This window comes from Anas platyrhynchos, chromosome 12 (genome assembly GCF_047663525.1).
Source record: "Anas platyrhynchos isolate ZD024472 breed Pekin duck chromosome 12, IASCAAS_PekinDuck_T2T, whole genome shotgun sequence".
Lineage (NCBI taxonomy): Eukaryota > Metazoa > Chordata > Aves > Anseriformes > Anatidae > Anas > Anas platyrhynchos.
Window position 1 is genome coordinate 13875348 of NC_092598.1, and position 18898 is coordinate 13894245.

At 39.3% G+C, this 18898-nt stretch overlaps 1 protein-coding gene across 1 annotated transcript in view; it reads right to left on the bottom strand.

Moving 5' to 3' along the window:
• The window catches only part of SMPD3 (sphingomyelin phosphodiesterase 3), a 37164-nt gene that overhangs the window by 5110 nt on the left and 13156 nt on the right, over nt 1-18898 (bottom strand). Inside the window, exons 2-6 of the mRNA XM_027466862.3 lie at nt 18043-18118; nt 11281-11436; nt 6834-6923; nt 5439-5502; nt 808-970 (exon numbers count right to left, since the gene is read on the bottom strand). Of these exons, the coding sequence (XP_027322663.1) occupies nt 808-970; nt 5439-5502; nt 6834-6923; nt 11281-11436; nt 18043-18118 (549 nt within the window). The remainder of the gene's footprint in view (nt 1-807; nt 971-5438; nt 5503-6833; nt 6924-11280; nt 11437-18042; nt 18119-18898) is intronic.

The window sequence follows — 18898 nt, forward strand, 5'->3', positions numbered from 1 at the left end:
CTAGCATGGCCTGAGGGGAAAGAGTCTCTTCCTAGCCACTCATTTCTCATTTTACTGTCAGCATGAGACTTATCAAAGACCTAATCTGGGTCAAAACTATTCAGATATTGGTTTGACTTGCTGCTTGTGTGAATATTAGATGGGTTTACTATACAGATGCACCACAGGCATTTTTGCATCTGAAACAGGAAGCCTCAGAATTTAGCTGCTCAGCAGCCATGTTCACAGAGTGCACAGACAGATCGAGGTATGATCTGCTAAGCTGTACTGAAATGCTTGACTGCCTGCCCTTCTGTGGTAATTGCAGTGGGTTATGGTGGACTACTTTTTTTTTCATCGTGGAATTCCGTTTAAGGTAATGTCCTGTGTGAAGCAGCAGACAGTGCAAGGCAGGTTCTTGTTGTAGTTGGCCGGTGTCAAGTTCTGCCTTTGTACTGGAGACTTGTAACTTAGGTTGATTTTCATAGGCATAACAAAAGCACATCCAGATGGTTGAAAGGATTAAAAAGTATTCAGTCTGCTGGTATGGAAAACATCAGTGGAAACACTTACTCTGGCAAAAGATTAACAAAACAAAAAAACTTGTTCTTTATAGAGGGCAGCACATCTATAAGGATTGCTACAACTCTATCTAAAATTTATCTAATAGGCTTTCACATTCAGTACTTGCATGCAAACTGTAGAAGATAGCAAAGCACCAGGTTCTGCTTGGAATATAAACTGGAACCCACCCAGAAGGGGCTGTAGAACTATCCAGACAAGTTTGTTTTGTGAGTTACGGTTGTTTTTGTTAGCTGTAAAACTCACCACTTTCCATTCCAGGTAGAGACCTTCTTCTGTATAAAGCATATAATCAATCCTCCTCCCGTTTCCTTTCAATGATGCCTTCCTCCCCTTTTGACTGGAATTGTGGTTCTTGCTGGTGGGATAGACTAAGTATCCTTTCCTTCCTTCTTCACTTTCCAGCACCCTATTACATAAAAAAAAGGCATTAGATATTGGCCTGTTCTGTCCCTTAGTGCATTACGCTAGCTCGCTGAATCCCCGGTAAGGGCAAGAATGCCTGTCCAGAACTGCTAAATACACAATGTGAAGCACACCTCCCAGGTGTCTCAATATGATGTTGTACCTCTGCTAACAGTGCTCTTACAGCCTCGTGGTGGGTTTGGCATCGCTGATGCCATACAGTGGGCCTGCACACCTACCCTTATAGCCAGGAGAATAAAAATGTGAGAGCAGGCACCTGTCCGCCCGCTGTGTGTAGTATCCTGTAGTAAAGAGTAGAAACGCCTGAAGGTCCCCCTTTGTCTTGTACAATAATTCTGTGGTGCTATGCAGTATGTTTGCAGTATATTTTTGCTGTTTTATTGGATGTAAAAGAAAACTCATGTTACTATTTCATGTTCTATTTAAAAGATCTTCCGAAGTAGCACTAGACAACAGACAGTTGTGCACGTGAAAGTGGAGCTGCATGCAGTAACTGCATGCACAGGGTAACACGCCAATAGTTTATATCAAGTACAATCACAGCTGTTTTGCATGGTAACTGTGCCAAAGAGAGAGCCAGATGAGGTCGTGTTTCTTCTGTTTCAAAATAAGAAAGCAAATGTTTTTCAAAGTCTCTTCCCTGAAAATCATTTTCCTTTATTTACCTGCCAAGCCCTGAGCTCAAGGTTCTGTGATTTCCTGTGTAAGAGTTGATGATGCCATTAGGCTACATCATCAACTGTTGCAGGAGAACCACTGAGCCATGAACTTGGGTTCTAGCAGGTGTAAAGCCTTTAATTTCACCTTGGGGAAAAAAAAAATAAAATATTTTTGGTCACCAGGTTTCTGACTTTGGATGACTTTTTGATGATTGTTTTTCTTTGGTTGTTTTTTTTATGCATGTGAGTGTACAGAATGAAGGAAAAACAAGAGAAAAAATGTGAGATTGTCATGATGTCTTAGAGGTTTAGATTCACATGGTTTCTTTGTCAAGCTTTGTCTCTTTGGAAAGCTCCGGATGGTGACAGGGAACGTAGCACTTGTTACAGTTGATTAGGTCTCATTAACGTTATAATCAGTAAGATTGGGTCAATTGATGCCTGCTAGTACTTTATGTGCCTTCAGAAAATAACAGTGACAAAATTACGGTCATATAGCTGGTTATTTAATCACAGTGTTTCTAACTCCCTTTGGACTTAGTGAAGTATTGAAGGTTCTTAGAGTTTATTGTAACCAATTTATAAAAGTAAGCTTCCTTTTATGTATTATTCAATTTCAGACTGTCATCTAATAACTCATGTTAAATTAGCTTACTCCCTGCACCCCAATTGCAAGCTGATTTTACGAAGAGCTACTGCAAATGATTGACTTCCTGAAATCCTTTTTCTTGATCCAAGAAAGCAAGCTCTTTGATGGAACTGACCTCTTTCAAAAATTGTATTTATTTATATTTGGCAAAGCCAATTAAGAAACAAAGTAGAAGAAACTGCTGATTACTGCTGCAGTACTGTGCACAAAAATGTGCATGCATTAATTTGAAAGATGAATTTGTTTTAGCTTCATCTCTTTCCCTTTGAATGTCTGTGAACACTAGGTATTCACTTAACTTTCACAATTGCTCATGGAAGAGAAAAGTTAATCTCAAATACGTGGGGAGAATTTATTATACTTGGGCATGCACGTGCTTCTGACTAAAACTGCTATCACGTACACATAACAGTTTACTTTTTGTATCTGCCAAACATTCAGCTATGCCATACTAATGGTTAAGTACTAACAACTTAAGTGAACATAACTAATTATGACTGTTGCACAACTAAATCTGATTTATTTTACTTTTTTCAGAACAATTGCCTTATCTCCTAGGACACAAAGAAAGGCAAGCTAGAAAGGTAGTTGGAACTTCAGTTTTTCCTTTTTGGAGTTACTTGGGACTGAAGCTCTTCAGTTTAAATGTGAAAGTTGTATTTCTCTGGACACTGGTTTTGTAGTACTGCCTGCAGCTGCCACGAACAGAGGAACATGAAGAGTGGTGTTTGTAAGGGAGCCATAAACTTACTCTGTAAGGGAGCATCTCTCAGCCAGGTGGGCAGCGCCCGAGTTAAGGATAGCTCTTAGTGGTGGTTCTGCCTGTAGCCCAGGATGGGGAGCCACTACCTGGCAGCGGAGACAGGCAGTTTTGTGGAGTCTAGAAAAATTTGCTTTTAAATCGTTTCTTAGCTGTCTTGTAAGGTGCTCTTCTGTGCCAGACCGTTCAGAGTTTAGAGACAAGTGGCTTATTCCAGTCCTTGCCTGAAGGTGAGCGTTATCTTTGTGACACACGATCAGTTGCGTACATTTCACGAAGCCTCTCTGAATAGAACCTTGTGCAGCTCCCAGCATTGCTGGAGGGCCCCAGATGATTACATCTAGCTTATTAATTGTTCTATAATTATAAATGGCTTGCTCATTATTTGTATCAAGTAGGTTTGTCTATTCCAATGTTTTACGTATGCTGTACTTAACATTAAAGAGATACTTAAGAACTAGTTGTTCTAGTGCTTTCATGGCCTAATTAGTTTGATAATGTGAACTACTTAATTTTATTTATAAACTACAGAAGAGTGCTGATGGAGAAATAATTCTCTGAAGAGCTTACGTTGCCAATTTCAATGTCTGCTTTAAATATCTGTAAAGCTTGATCAAAGTTTTACTGAAAAATTTAAGAGCTATTCGATTTTAGGCTGTACTCTGTTTTGCTGCGTATATGGACAACCCTTGTGAGCTGGAAAGTGCTCAATAGCCCTCCATAGTCCCTCAATACTTCACTTATGTATGTTAGGAAAAATGCTTTTTAAAAATGCTTAAAAAAATCTTTAAAGCCCAGATTCCATTAACGACTTTGAATTTTACTAAATTGATTGGTAATTTCTACAATTACGTTTACCAGTCCCTTGCAGAGGTGGGAGGACTGGCTCTCCTGGCCTCTTGTGGAAGTAATGGTTTCTCTAATATAAAAGCACCTTTACATAATTTACATGTTCAGCTCCTAGCTTTCCTGCAGATGTGTATAAAAAGCTAGTTGAAATTCCTGTTAAGTATTTTTTTTCATTGGTTTAAAAGAAAAACACATTGGAGAAAATGTAAGCCACTTTTAATAGGCAAAAAATTCTTGTGTATATTCTGCTACCAAAATTCAAGAATATTCTTGAGTTACCTCATAACTGAGGTGCTGTGCATATACATAGGTAGCATGAGTAATATTCTAACAATTGATCATTTAATGGCTATTTATCATTCATGTTATTTGTCAGTGGAAGTTAATTGCTAAATACAAGCAACTCTTCAGGGAATAAAACGATACCCCCCAAATTAATTTGGTGACAGATTGTCTCAAAAGGCTGCTTGAAAACACAGATTTTATTTTTTAAAGAGCTCCAAGCTTGCTCTTGGAACCATAAAATAGAATGTTACACCCACATACAGATTTGCATTTGCAAACTTGATTGCAGAGGCCAAATTACCTTACTTTTGCTTCCCAAAAATCCTCTTCACATGTACTAAATTCATGTTTTTCAACACGTGAATAGAAATGCCTAGAAAATTTGCAGGCTTTTGAATGTGCAAAGTGTGACTTGCTGCAACAAATCCTTATATTTTGAATATAAACTAAACCTAGACCTTAGAGTTTAAGTAAGATCCTAAATGCTAAACGTCCTAGACCTTAGATTAAGATCCTAGATGTGTTCAAAACATACCAAGACCACCAGGGGTAGCCTGTACTGCACTTGGTCAGTAAAAATGCTCTTACAAATTAATAACTTTTGTATTTGCCATAAGTCTACTAGCTCAAAACAAAAATACTGTTTCTCAGTATCAAATCCTCTTTCAGTCATTGCCATACTAGTATCACTGAACGATGATCAGCCATTCCTAGTTATGTGTGATGTGCTATTTTAATTAATTCCTCTACTTGTGAGTTTGCTTTTTTCATATTCATCAAGTTTTGCAAGCTTTCTAGCATGGGTTGTTTGGTTGGGGGGTGTGTTTTAAACCTCATGATTTTTTTCATTTGAATAAAAGTATGTTTCCTTTTGTTTCTGTCCTTTGCAGAGCCATCACTGTGGAACTGGCTGCCTGGCGAGGGGTTTTCAGACTGCGTACCCTTTTCAGTCATGCTCAGAGTTCTTGGCCTGTGAGCCTGTCCAGGTAGGACCAACTCTAGAGGCAAAAACACTGACTGCAGTTGCTCTCAACTTTTCACCCACTGAAGCCAATTTCAACAGACTGTTGAGAAACAGACGCTTTTCCTTCCCGTTTTTCCCTCTGCCCCAAGACACCCCGAGGAAAAAATAATTTGTTTTTTACAGTCCTTGAAACACCTCTCAATTTGTGAAATGTTAAATAGCAAGCAATTAACTGGCTTTTTAAAGAATCACTTAGAGCATGTGGGAGGATCAGGAGTTGCATACTTCTGTAGGTTATCTGGAGTGCACACTTCATCATCATATAATCCTTCAGGATCCAGCAAGGTACCTGTGAACAGAAAGGGAAATGTGACTGTCCCAGCATGCAGTCTGTTACTGGCCTCTCAGAAAACTTCTTGGGACACAGGTATGTGAAGACTGCGTACGTGGCAGGGGTGGGACACGCCGCTGTTCTGATTTGAAAGCTCTTGATATTCACTTCTGTGAATTCACAGAAATAGTAACCATGGGAGTACTTCTTACAGTGCCTGCATCTCACACCTGACTAAGTGAGGCTTTTAGTCTGAGGGATTCTTTATTTTCAGAACAAATGTAGTAACATAATGGTATAATGGTAACAGTGCTGATGAGGATACGTGGCCTTAGTACCTCAGCTATTCCTTTGCTGTCTCCCTCCATATGATTTCTGTTCCATTTTACCTAAGCACAGTCCCTACCCTAAGCCTCTTAGGTTTTCCCAGCAGATGTTCCAACCTAAACTTGAGCTTCGTGTTTTCTGTTGCTTCTCTTTTCTATACTCTGAATGCTCTCTTGTTCCTTAATAATTCTTGACTTAACCGTTTCTTTCATTTTCAACCTATATGCACAGGATATTAGCAAAAGGTAGTAGGTTCTTCTAGTGGCAGGGAACTAGCCCACGTGTTCCTGCCGGTCTAGATGAGCAACCTTCGTTTAGTCTTCACAAGCAACTCCTCTATCCCAGCCTCCCTAAAACCACCTTTCAAAATGTTGTCTCTGCCCTTTGATTTTCCTCAGGAGCAGAGAAACTTTTTTTCCCCTGCTATGACAGAGTAAAGCCACATTCTTAAGTAGTTCAAAATTCTTAAATTTAGCATCTTCACCGTTGTAACTGCTCCTCTGAAGAAAAACTAGTTCCTGATCTAGAACTTTACTGAGCTCAAATGAGTTTCATCAGATCTGAGTTCTGTGAAATCTGATATAAGATGAACTCCGCAAATTCACAATAACGTTAAAATACTGGTAAATCCTCACTTACAGTATTTCTGTAATGCCAAATGGAACACTGATTAAAAGCTGCATGTTTTTGTTGCAGGAAGAAAGCACAGAAACAATAACTTGGCTCTCTTTTTTTGCAAAGTAATCTAGAGGTTATTTAAGAAGTACAGTTAAGTGTGGAAAGGCATTCAATAGCTTAATGCCTAAACTCTAGAATATGGACCTGAGTTTGAGATGTCTGCTTCTTGATTAAAATTCAAAACATTGTTAAGATTCACAAACAATATTGTTACTACATTAGAGAAATACCCCTTGCAAATATTTGGTCTCCACAGACTGTCACTGCCAGTTAGCTGCTTGTGGGTGTTCTCTGAGTGACAGACAAGAACATGTTCATACAATGATGGCCAGAGAGGGTCTTACCGATTGCCCATGGTTTATCCTCTCCAGGACCAATTCGACATGGGTCTTTGTAGTGTGTAAACAGAGAATGCTGTTGCTCCAGCTTGTCCTCTGCAGGGAAAGAACAAGGCCAAGAAAAAGCACATCAGCCATACATTGTTAAACCTGTGGATAACTGTATGTTCTGCCACAAAAGAAAAGGTAAACTCCTCCTTCCTACTCAGTGTTCATGTATTTTTTAGAGGACTGATGCGAACTGGTTCAGTGGTTTTACTGCACAGCTGTATCATGTCTTAACCAGAAATTCCAACTAATGCTTGCTAATAACAGTGCTTTTTCCTACAAAGTCTTTCTATGAAAGACAGATGGGGAAGTTTCTAGCTGTAAACTGAAGGTTTTCTAACATACTGACTTACCCTGCCATTTGGGCCAACCCCACGTTGGCATTGCTTACACTTAGACAAAACTTTTGTTGAGATCACATGATGGAGATTTGGACTGACTTCAAAATGGCACCAGAAATGGCTGTTTGGGGGCATATATACACATTGCAGTGAATTTGAAGATAAGAGCTAGTACTTTGCTTGTTTCAGAAGAATTCACTGAATGCTTTTCAAGATGTAATAGGTAAGACAAAGGACAGGCAATTGGTAATTTGTTTGAGATATTATCTACAGCATTACAGACATTCTAAATATAATTGTCATGATCTCTCAGCTTTCAAATTAATTTCTTCCTAATTGTTACTGTGCTCCTTGCATTTAAAGCCTAACAGTGCATCAAGCTCCTAGGATTATTTATTATAACAGATATCCTACAAAAACATATACATCACAGTTTCAGATGCAGAACACACAAATAAGCAAATTCTAGTTCTGTGCACACCGCTTAACATAGCGATCATTTTATGTAGGAGCGAGTACAATTAGAACTTGAAAATACCAGCTGCTCCAGTTCCCTTTTCGTTAAATGGCAAGGAAACTGGCAATAGCTCCTGATAACTAACTTTCTTGCAGCACTTGTACCTTTTACAAGGGTAAAACTTCTTAGCAACACTTGAACTTTTCTCTTGGGATCAATGGAATATTCACCTGCATTTGGACCTGCTGCTGTTATTTATCACTGTCTATTGTCAAGGCAACAGAATATGTAAGTAGGCATGAAAATGGACTTCTCTAAAGTCAGAAGCCAAACTTTGAACTGTAAGCTGTATGCGTGACAATGCAGCTCACGCACTGTAGGGATTGAACTGATTCTCCTAGTGCAAAATAACGTTCTTGCTGAGTAAAGGAGTTGTTAACCTCTCCCTGTTACGGAGGAAGCACAACATAAACGGTAATGTGGAGTACAGTAGTTATAAGAGACCAGGGCACCTGGCCATTTTGTCATTAATAGTGATTAATAAAGCCAATTTTCTTTCAGCTACTGCATCTGCACCAGCTGATCTACCTCACTATGTGATTCCAGCCTTATCCCCACTCTCTAACCAGCCCTTTACCTTGAGAACATCTTCATAATAGCAAGGAGACTGAAAAATGAATTTTCCAGGGTATCCTGGAGCTGTGGCAGAGGACTGGAGGACTGAGCTCCCTAAAATTTGCCAGGTATGCAATGCAGAGAATTGCTCTTTGTCTGAACATCCAGCTGGATTCTTTAATGTTTGTGGTAGAGTCTAAGATGTAATCTGTGCAGTTCTCCATTTCTTCAGGCTTTCCCTTGGTATGTCATATGGCTACAAAACTTACCTCAAAACCAAGACAGATCAAATTTTGTCATGATTAATTTGCCACCGTGGTGCTGGTCGTTTACAATTCAGAGCTGATGAGGCAAACTTCAACCCATCTGATCGGAATGCTTTTTACGTTATACCAAAAGGTTTAAAAACAATCACGTTTTACACAACTGAGTCCAAATCAACTTGACAGTAAGACAACTTTCTAATGATGTTGCCCATGGTGAGAATTTACTGTGTTAATGTTGGGTTAATGTTCTCTAAAGCGGGGAGGGAGGGAGCTGAGTTTCAGAAAATCTGTCATAAGCATAAGGTTACTCATGGACCAGGAGATCTTTGAAAACTGTACTGTAAATACATCTAAGAATAGAAGCTTGGTATTTACTGCCACAATATTAATTATTTGCTGTATCAGTCTGTGGAATAGGAAAGAACACAAATGTACAAAGAATTATAGAAAGCTGATTATTGAGGGGGGTGGGCCAAACCAGTTAAATTGTTGCAATCCTAACAAATGTCCCTAAAACAATGAGTAATGTAAAATGGACAAGACAACTTGACAACTTTAAAACAGTGCATTAATCTTGCTTAGTGCATAAGAAAACAAAGCAATCTACACATAACAAAATAGTCAGCTTAATTGCAGTTCCTAGGCTGAGTGAATTTTAAAAGGGAGTGGAGTGTAAATAAGTTACAGAGATAGCAAGAATAAAATGTATTTTTATAACCTACTTTTTAATCATCTTTAGTATTAGTTGCAGCATTTGCATCTATTACTTAAGAAAGCAAATAGTTGTGTTTGCTTTAAAAAGACAGGTCACAACAGCATTAATTATACTCTGTACTTTTCATTCAATATACTGGTTAGAGTGCCAAAACCTCCCAGACAGAGAATGCTGACTGTATGTGCTACCTCAGAGCTTCACTCCTGTGTGTGTTCATGCTGCGTAAACCCATTCAGCTGCACACCCTGATGGGGCAGTCTCCCCTTTGGCATGTAGTGAATTACTTATTTCCTTGAAGGGCATACTTGCCTTCAGGCCACTCCATCCATCCAACAGTGAACAGTCACCTAGCAATGGATGTGTCTGTCTGGATCCCCCAGCTCCTGTCTCCTCCCTTCACTGGGACTGCTGGAATTGCCTCAGCCTGTTTGTGTAGCAGCTCAAGACCTGCTATTAACTACACATCCGTCTTTCCTTCCCTAAAAACTCACTACCACTACCACCCTTGTATTTTGTCCTAATTTGTGTTTTTTTTTTCACTACAGTATTCTGTAGTCATTACTGCTTACTGTTCATCTCCTCAGTGCATAATGGATTCTTCTACCAGGCAGAGCACTTGCCAGCACCTTTTCTGGCCCTTCTGAGTTTACTTCAGATCACGTAGTTGATAGATTTTACCTTTTGTAGAAATGAGCTAGAAATAAAGAGAAGGGCTGTTTTGGGTTGCTGGTCTTTTCTACTCAATTAAATGTTTCTCTAGCGTTGCTATAATCTTCCATTACAAGCGTCTGATACAAACCATGAGATTAGAGAATGCGATTTTTTTTTGAGATCAGACAATGCTTGTTTTGCTTTGCTTTGCTTTATTATTGGTGCAGTTGTTGCTGTCAGTCTCAATTACTTAGGCTTCTTACGAAGACTACAGAATTCACATGTGATATTCTTCACACGTTTACCTGTTAAATCCACAAACTCACTGGTCTGAATTGCTGAATCCCAGTTTGAATGCTGCAGCTTGAACTCACCTGCACTTCACACATTCTCTCTGGTAACACAGCAGAGGTGAAATCCCTGTAATTAAGCTCACCCCTCACTGTACCTGGCTTGTGTACTTTATCCCAGTACTGCAGTTTTGGCCCAGTCACACAAAAGGCCTCTCAGCCATCAGCTTTGCAGGAGGTTGGCTGCTAGACACTGCTGATCCATTTGCCAGCTCCAAACCAGCAGAGATGGTTAGCATCATATAAAGCCAGCAAGGATCTCTGCTGGATGCATGAACTGTACCAAGTGGGAAGGCAGAGATGATACAAAAACACAGCCCTGCACTCTGAGTTGGCAGTGTAACTCTTAACAGAGCAAAATATCTGTGTTTGGAAAAGGCTACCATTTGTAAATCTATCACTCATTAGTTATGATTCTGTGGAATTCTTCTAGTGTCCACAGCACCCAAATACAGAAAAATAAACTCATTAACATTTAAAAAAAAAAAAAAATTACACAGCATCAGTTATTTTTTTCCAAGATTGATTTAGCAATGTTGAGTTCTCTCTGTAGCATTAATCTCCCATGCATATGTATATGCACTATCAAATTACTTTTATAACTGCATGAATTCAGTACTTTTTCTCCACTATAATCCCATAGCATATGCCTCTTAAGTGAGTAAATAAAATTCTATGACAATAGGTGTCTTTTAGCACACTATAGTAATATTAAGTAAATTCACTCAAGTAAAACCACTGGATTCATCTTCCTTGTTATTACTGCACAGCACTAACTACTGCTCTCTGTGCCTTAAAAAAACATCATATTTACTTAGAGGCTGAGGTTGCGTATCCTTGGCTCATCACAAGGCTGGTACCTAGTTTAGAATTTTCTGTATCAAGTCCTCCCTTGCACAAGTCAGTCACAATTTCGTATACTACTATAACCCGCAAGATGAACAGATCAAGAACTTTCCTATTTCTTGTTCAAGTCAGTACACACTAGGAAAAGACAAAGCTTGTCTTACCAGAGGAGCAGTTATCGAAATTGAGATCTCCACAGATTACATCAAAAGCCACCAGCTCCTCTGGATTGGCTGTGCTGGAGGAGGAGGTAGATTTTCTGAATTCAGACAGCCAATCTTGAAGCATATCCAGTTGCTCACACCGAACAGTAGTGTCTCCTGTAGCAAAGAAAAAAAGAAATACCAAGAAATAAGATCTTGTTTTAGGATGATGTTCAGATCACTGCATGCCGGCGTGAGTCCAGCAAAATCACTAGTGCCAGTGCTGTTCCATTGGTGCGAGGTCTCTGTAGAGCTGCGTCTGCACCTCAGTTGTTTCAGTCAGAGAATGTAGAGATTAAAGCAAACTAGGAATAAATAAAATTTATAAAAATCAAATAAAAAATAAGAGCCATTCCAATCTCATTTTCTTTCCCCTTATCCATCAAACATAATCCCTTCAACAGAGCACATGCAGGCAACAAAATTAAAGGCCTACCATTTCTTTAAAATAACAATGAAAAAAAAAAAACCCTTAGCACACACAGTGCTAAGTCTGCACAAGGCCAAATTAAGCCTTGAAGCCAGATTTATAAGAGCTCTAAGTGGTACCTTAGTCTTATGCGGCCTTGACTGCACATGGAGAAATTTCATCTATATAATTAGCTATATTAAAAATTCATACATAGAATGACACTAGGTGAAAGTCCAGCTTTTCAGTTAAGAAATACTGCATCTCAAGTTGTATGTACAGAAGAAAATTTCTTTAGTGGCATGGTTTTAACCATTTCTTTCTATGGGATACCTGATACAGAATGAGTGGATAAAAGTCATTAAAAGCCTTTGTAAATGCTCTGGCAAAAATGGCAAAATTTTGAAATTAATACTAAGGGGTGAATTTCTGTAGTTGTTTAAATGTGGAATAATTACTGTCATAAATAAAATGTAGTCGTATTATTAGCTATGCTATTACTAGACATCTTGAAAAAAGGGTGCAAAATTAAGAAATGGCACGGATAATAGCATGCTCAGTACATAATGCTTAGCCCAAGAAAGCTCCAGCTAAATAGAAACTGAATCAGAAATGTTCAACCATGCGTGATTTGCTACAATCCTAAACAATTAAATGAAATATTGAAAAGAACATGACCAGGAAAAGAGACCTTTAAGTAGGTCCTGACACTGACTCATCTCTTCAGACTGTTAATTCAAACTGCAAGTAAACTGATTTTTTTTCTTCTACTCATCAGTTATTCCCCACAACTCTGTAACAGTTGGGCTGTAATATACAAGCTTGTACAAGTGCTCTTTGAATCTCTTCCCAAATCTACAGTTTCTAGTGCTTGTACGTCACGTTTAGATAATACCCTAATCACACAGCTTGACACAAATCCAGTCCTGTATTCTTGGAAAAAACCCTCACTACCACAGTGCACGTGAAGTGCAGAAGTGCACTGCACATATTTACTGATTATGCATACTGATATACTAGACAGCACAAGAAAGCTTTGCAGTTAGAGAAAAGCACAAGAAATAGGTCACATGGAATAAATACAGCCTGGAGCAGGTGATACTAACTACAAACGGTGTGTGACTAACATATACATTCTGCTTAACTAAAGACACGGATGAAATTACAGCATCAGGGAAAGCATGACGTTCCAGGGGGCCTCTGGCAATCATCTGGTTCATCCCCTTTGCTCAAGCAAGGTCACCTCATGCAGGTTGCTCTTGACCATGTCCAGTTGGGCTTTGACTGTCTCCATGGATGGAGAGTCCACAGCCTCTGAGCAACCTGCTCCAGTGCTCAGTCACCCTTTCTATTAGAAACAAAACAAAACCTTCTTTGTTAAAATACCACTTCATGCATTTCAGTTTGTGCCCGTTGCCTCTTGTTCTGCTACTGAGCACCACCAAGGAGAGTCTGCCTCTAACTTCCGTACAGCCTCCCATCAGGTATTTATACACTTTGGTCAAAGATCCTTTCAGAGCCTCCTCCTTTTGCATTATCTGTATCTTTCTATCCTGGCTTATCACCTTAGGCCACCACATTCTTCTGGCCTGCCTTTGTTTCCTTGCAACTTTTAGCATGGTGCCTATTGTCAAGTAATTTATCTTGCTCCCCACAAAGTCCGGATTATTGCTTAACTGTCTAAGACAGACTTATTTATCCTTGAAGTGTCAAGATACTGCATGCGTTTTCTGGGAAGTATGTATCTGGCATGGTTTCAGTTAGGATGAGTGATAATATAATACAGCCATTACCTGTGAGAACATAAAACTCTGACAGCAACCTGAAACAACACAGCAAACCCACTAACTAAACGCACAAAGGTAAAATTCTCCAAAAACAGAAAACTACTTATAAAAACATTAAAAAAAAAAAAAAAAAGATGGGCAAAAGCTTTTAGGAGGATGTTTTAAAAAGTGATGGGTAACATGCATTGCCACTATTAAAAAAGCATTAACTACATAGTGATATACATCTCCCTCAGTGAGAATTGTGAGCCTTTGTAGCAGCACTGCACAGCAGAAAACCTCAGAAAAATAGGAGCCTTGGAGCTTGAGAAGCAGGTACCTGTCACTTCCTTTTAGAAAAGGTGCAGAACCTGTGGTAGTCTGGCATCTCTGGTTCTCCCCACTAGAGGTCATGGAAGCAATTGCACACTAAATGGAGTGTGTGCAATCAAGTGAGCTACATTTCCATGACAAAGAAATCCTCTAACGCAACTTAGATGTAACTGTTTTCTGAGATTAATATTATTGTTATGCAGCTTCCTGTAGCTACACAGCAGGTACTGTATGCAACTGGATGCAAAAGTTCTTAGCAATGCATAGTTTTAGCACCTCCCAGTGATCCATAGCGCTGGAGGTGAAGGTAACTGAACTAATTAGACATCAAAGTAGAGGGGAACCTAAGCCTGAATCCAGAACAACCAGTGAAGCAGACATTTCAGCTGTCTGCTGCTGAAACGAAATAACATCAGTTGATATTAACAGAAGGGAGCTAGGTAATAACTCCCAACTATAACGTTCAACATCTTCTTCCAGCCTGCAGCTCTAACTAAATGTTCAGATAGAATCACTGATCTGATTGACTGCCACCAATGATTAACCAGAAAATACAGATTTGTGCTAATTGCTCTGCACTCTTTTCCTCAGTAACTGGGCTGGAAAACTGCAAGTAATCATGTTGTGACTGGTTCCTGCAGTCAGCATTTCCAAGTTCTGTGTGGTTCCCTTCAGCTTCAAATTTCATACAAGGATGAAAAGGTATTATGGGAAGCCTCTGCCAACATAAACAAATACTTCACCTCTGTTCATTATAGGGTAGTCAGAGCCACCCTTTTCATTCACTTTTGAAATGCTTAAGTGAAATCCTGGCTTTAGTTAGAACTGCAGGTAGGTACGATAGGAGGACCGCTTTGTTCTCCCCGGAAAGCTGTTAAGAGGAGTGCTAGGTATCAAACAAAGCAGCTCACAGGCCTTGTCAGGGGCTGGAAAGAAACACTTGCAGTGGAAGTTCTTAAAGCCAGAGTTCTCAGCGCTGATCTGTGCTAGGGGATATATTGGAAGGAACCTAGGGAAGATGAGCAAAAACTAAAGTGTAAGGGATAAAGCCTAGTCAAAAGGGAACATTGCTTCCAAGTCACAACCAAAGGATCCAGTTCAGCCCTGAGTGTCATGCCTGACTAGGTGATGGATTAAGCAGACCTGCGTAATATATCTAAGCAAGGGTAGGCTGGAGCAAAACAAAGGAAAAAAAAAAGGACTACCACACCAAACACCACCAACAAAAAAACCTTTTGCTGGGTTCTGCTGAGTTACTTTTCAGCTAGGTCAGGTCCCCAGTCAAGCACAACGCAGCTTACAACAGCTGTGTTAGCATAGCTGAGAGGAGGGGGCAAGGGCAGACTGCCGTGGTGTAGATAAGCTAGCTTTGCTACTTCAGCAATTTATGTAGAATTACTGCTGGAGGATGCTGAACACCAAACATACTCCTGATTTTACAGCTGGGATTTTAGACACTGAGGGATCTCTCTCACTCCCAAAGTAAATTCTACTTAAGCTGTGTGTTTGTTGGTAGAGCTTGAAAGAAGTGCTGGTGAGCTCGGAGTTGCTGGTACCTTGATTACTGATGACCAGATTCACAATAAATGCAAAAAAAAAAAAAGGGGCATGACTGGGTTATGAGACAGCATCCAGCATACTACATCATCTGGACCTGGGCTGGAACAGCTTGAGGCTTACTCTGTTTTGGTGGCTTGGTTGGGTGTCTTAAAGGGGGGGGGGGGGACTTGGGAAGTAGGTGGATTCTACAAAGCAAAGCTTTTCCAGAACATCAATCACTGACTAACTGACAGACGTAAAAGAAACATGTAAACTTAACAGCCCCCTGGAAAACAATTACATTCAGGTCTCATTAGAGGACCCCCTCATTTGTCACAGAAAATGCAGCTACTTCCATAATGGAAACTTGCTTCATAGCAACATTTCTTAAACAGGTATCAAGATTCAGGAATAGCTATTGAGAGAATAATCCGCATCTATTTCTGAAGTTATACTGAAAAAAAGTGAAAGTTAGCTCTGAAAAAAAAAAAAAAGCTCAGAATGGAATTTAGCTAGCACATCTCTTGAAAAAAGTATTAGGAGTTCATTGACCGTAAACAGTTGGATCCCTTCATTTTATACTCATGTAAGTACCAGAACTATCAAGTGCAAGTTTTTGTATCCTAGAAGAGAAGCCAAATTGCACTTAGCCATGAATGACAAGATGGTTTAAATGGTTAACCTTTTAAACAGTGCTTGTTTTTATAGATAACACATCTTTACACACTCATACTGTTTTTTGTCAGTTTTTTAAATGTGTGAAATGGTTTGAATCAGATGATACAAATCAGAAAGCACAGCACTGCCATACTGTTATGAAGTTTAGTTTTCTATTTCATTACATAAACTAATATAATTTATCAAAGGACATTTAGACTCTTAGATCCTTGTCTGCTCTATTTGAATGTTGCTTGAACCAGATAAGCCTAAAAATATGAAGCAAGAACATAAATAGGAAAATGGAAGGTTGTGTTTTTACCCTTGGAGAATACATGACTAGGTGATTAAAAAGGAAAAGGACTAAAACCAAAGGTTTATAACCTGAACTGGAACAGCAAGAAATGTCAGCTCCACAGCAGCAATCACACAGTACATTGCTATATAATTCCAGAGTTAGAAATAGAAAACTAAAGAATGTTACACTGTTAAAATGTATTTGAAAAATTCATGAACCTTCTTTAGAACTATCCAGTCTCTCTAATGTACTTTAGGGACTGGCAGTTTTGTTCCCAATTCTGTCTCTGCAATTGAAGCACTGGCAAAGTAAAAGGAATGCTAGCTGTCTGACTGGGTTAACCTAGACATGCTGTACAGCATAGGTTCAGAGTTTTGCTGTTTACGTTGCATTTCTGTCTTGCCTCAGCCTGCAGCACACATGCTGTCTTCAATGAGTCTAGGACAGCTGTGTGGTGCTCTCCCGCTCTCAGGAGCCCAGGAGTCACAGTCACATCAAGTAAAACAAACTAAGGACGTGTACCCCTCTGGCTAAACTAAATTTTGAGCTTACACAAAGTAAAGGTTTGTAGATTTGACTTTCACTTTATTACTATACCTATTTTAAATCTAGAACTGGTAGTTTTGATGCAAAAGATAGGAGACAGACATTTCCATAGACATCTCCAAGTATTTCTAGTATTTGTCAATTTTAATTGATGAGCGTTCAGGCTAGCAGCTAAAATGGAGAAACTTCATGATTCCAAGACGTATACATAGGAACGCTAAAACAGAATGACTTCAAGTTACTAGCTTTTCTTCCCCTCCATTTCTGGAGTTGATTTCTAAAATGGAGATAAGACCACCCAGTCTGGTTCTGAATACTGATATTAAAAGGAGAGCTGAATGTTGAGTTACTATCATAAAAAATTAAAAAAAAAAAAAAAAGTCATGAAAGTTCCTATGATTGTTGAGGAGGAAAAAACCCAGACACAACATGACAGACCTACCTGGAATTCCAGTCTAGTTATAGTGGACAGTAGAGTCCATGCATCTCACAGACACAGCACACACTATTAGAGAACATCTCCTCATTCTGTTTTTGATAATTCAGAGAAAACTTAAAACAAATCCTTCTACACCCTGATAAGAGTTTTTGTATTTCATTTATCTCTAATGGTCTTAGAAGGTACTGTTGAAAAAGGACACACAGTATGCTGTTTCATGCTGTTGTAAACGTAGCTGTGGGACTGTTTTTAATACACGACCTAGGAAATTTTTAAGCAGTGGTATTAATTTGCCAACCATTTATGCACAAAGTTGGCAAGTAAATGCAGAGAATTTAGGCTTACTCCAGCCACTGATTTCTGATGGGAAAAACTGGTCCAACTTGTAAAATTTTAGTTCATAAGCTGATACAGTATGGATCCACAAATGCAAATAATGCTGATAGTAATGTATTTGCTAAAATAAGAGTATTTACTTAAGAGGGAGCAAAGGGAAGAAGAGTTCTCAAGGGATTTTTAATACTGCATATCTTATAATGCTTAATTACTCTAAGACTGAAAATGGAAAGACTTTGTGATGTATTTGTCTACCCCTTTCTTCACTATTTCACTGCTATTTGCAATGCACACTGCACTGTGTGAGAAACACTGGAGGAGCAATGCTGGCCAACTTTTGCACGAGAATTCCAACACTTAGAAACAGTGAGAAATTAAGAGAAGCAAACATGGACAGTACCTGCAATAGCTTGCAAGTGAGTGCAGGAAATGTATCCCACAATTCTTTGGTCCTGAGGTGTACTTCCCACTTGCACCTGGAAAGAAAGGAAGAAATACTTTATTTCATTAACGGTCATTAGTAGAGGAGCTCACACAGTCCCGCTTCCAACCCCAGCTGTGCAGTCTTTGTGCTCACCATTAGCCTTTTTTACCATTCTTTCTATCTAGCTCCATTTTGAATACACACACGCCTCCATTGGAGACACCTGATTGTCACGTTTGGCCTTCGCAGGGTCCCACCTTGCTGCTAGCACACTCGCTCCTTCCTGCTCACCACTACATCAAAGATTCTGATGATTCTGACTTTCTCCAGCTCCTCACAGTCTTGCTGGTTCTCAGTGCTGGTTATTTTGCCACCATTTTGTATCCCAGCTCTTGTTCATATACCAGTTAAATCCCACCACTCGTGCCATCTGACACTTATATTATCAGCAGTCTAAATTCTACATCTCTATGTAAGGTTAGAATGGAGAAGGAAAAATGGCAAGAGACCCTGGGAAAAAGGATGAAACATGAAATAAATACTGGTTTTGACCACATTTCCTCCAATCTCTAGCACATTTTGGATTTTGACTGGTTATTCTTTTACATTCTTATGCAAAAGTTTGGGGGATTTTTGCTGTGTCTCAGCAAAGGATTTACATTCCTCCATTCCATAATTTCACAGCGGCAGCCCCCATGTCTGTCAACCAGATTAAAATATGACATGCACCCCTGCTTTTATGCACAGAAGAAGCAGGGCTTCCAGGGAAACTGGAATGTAATGTAACTGCTCCTGTGTATCATATACTACAGCATTTTTTAAAAAATGTATT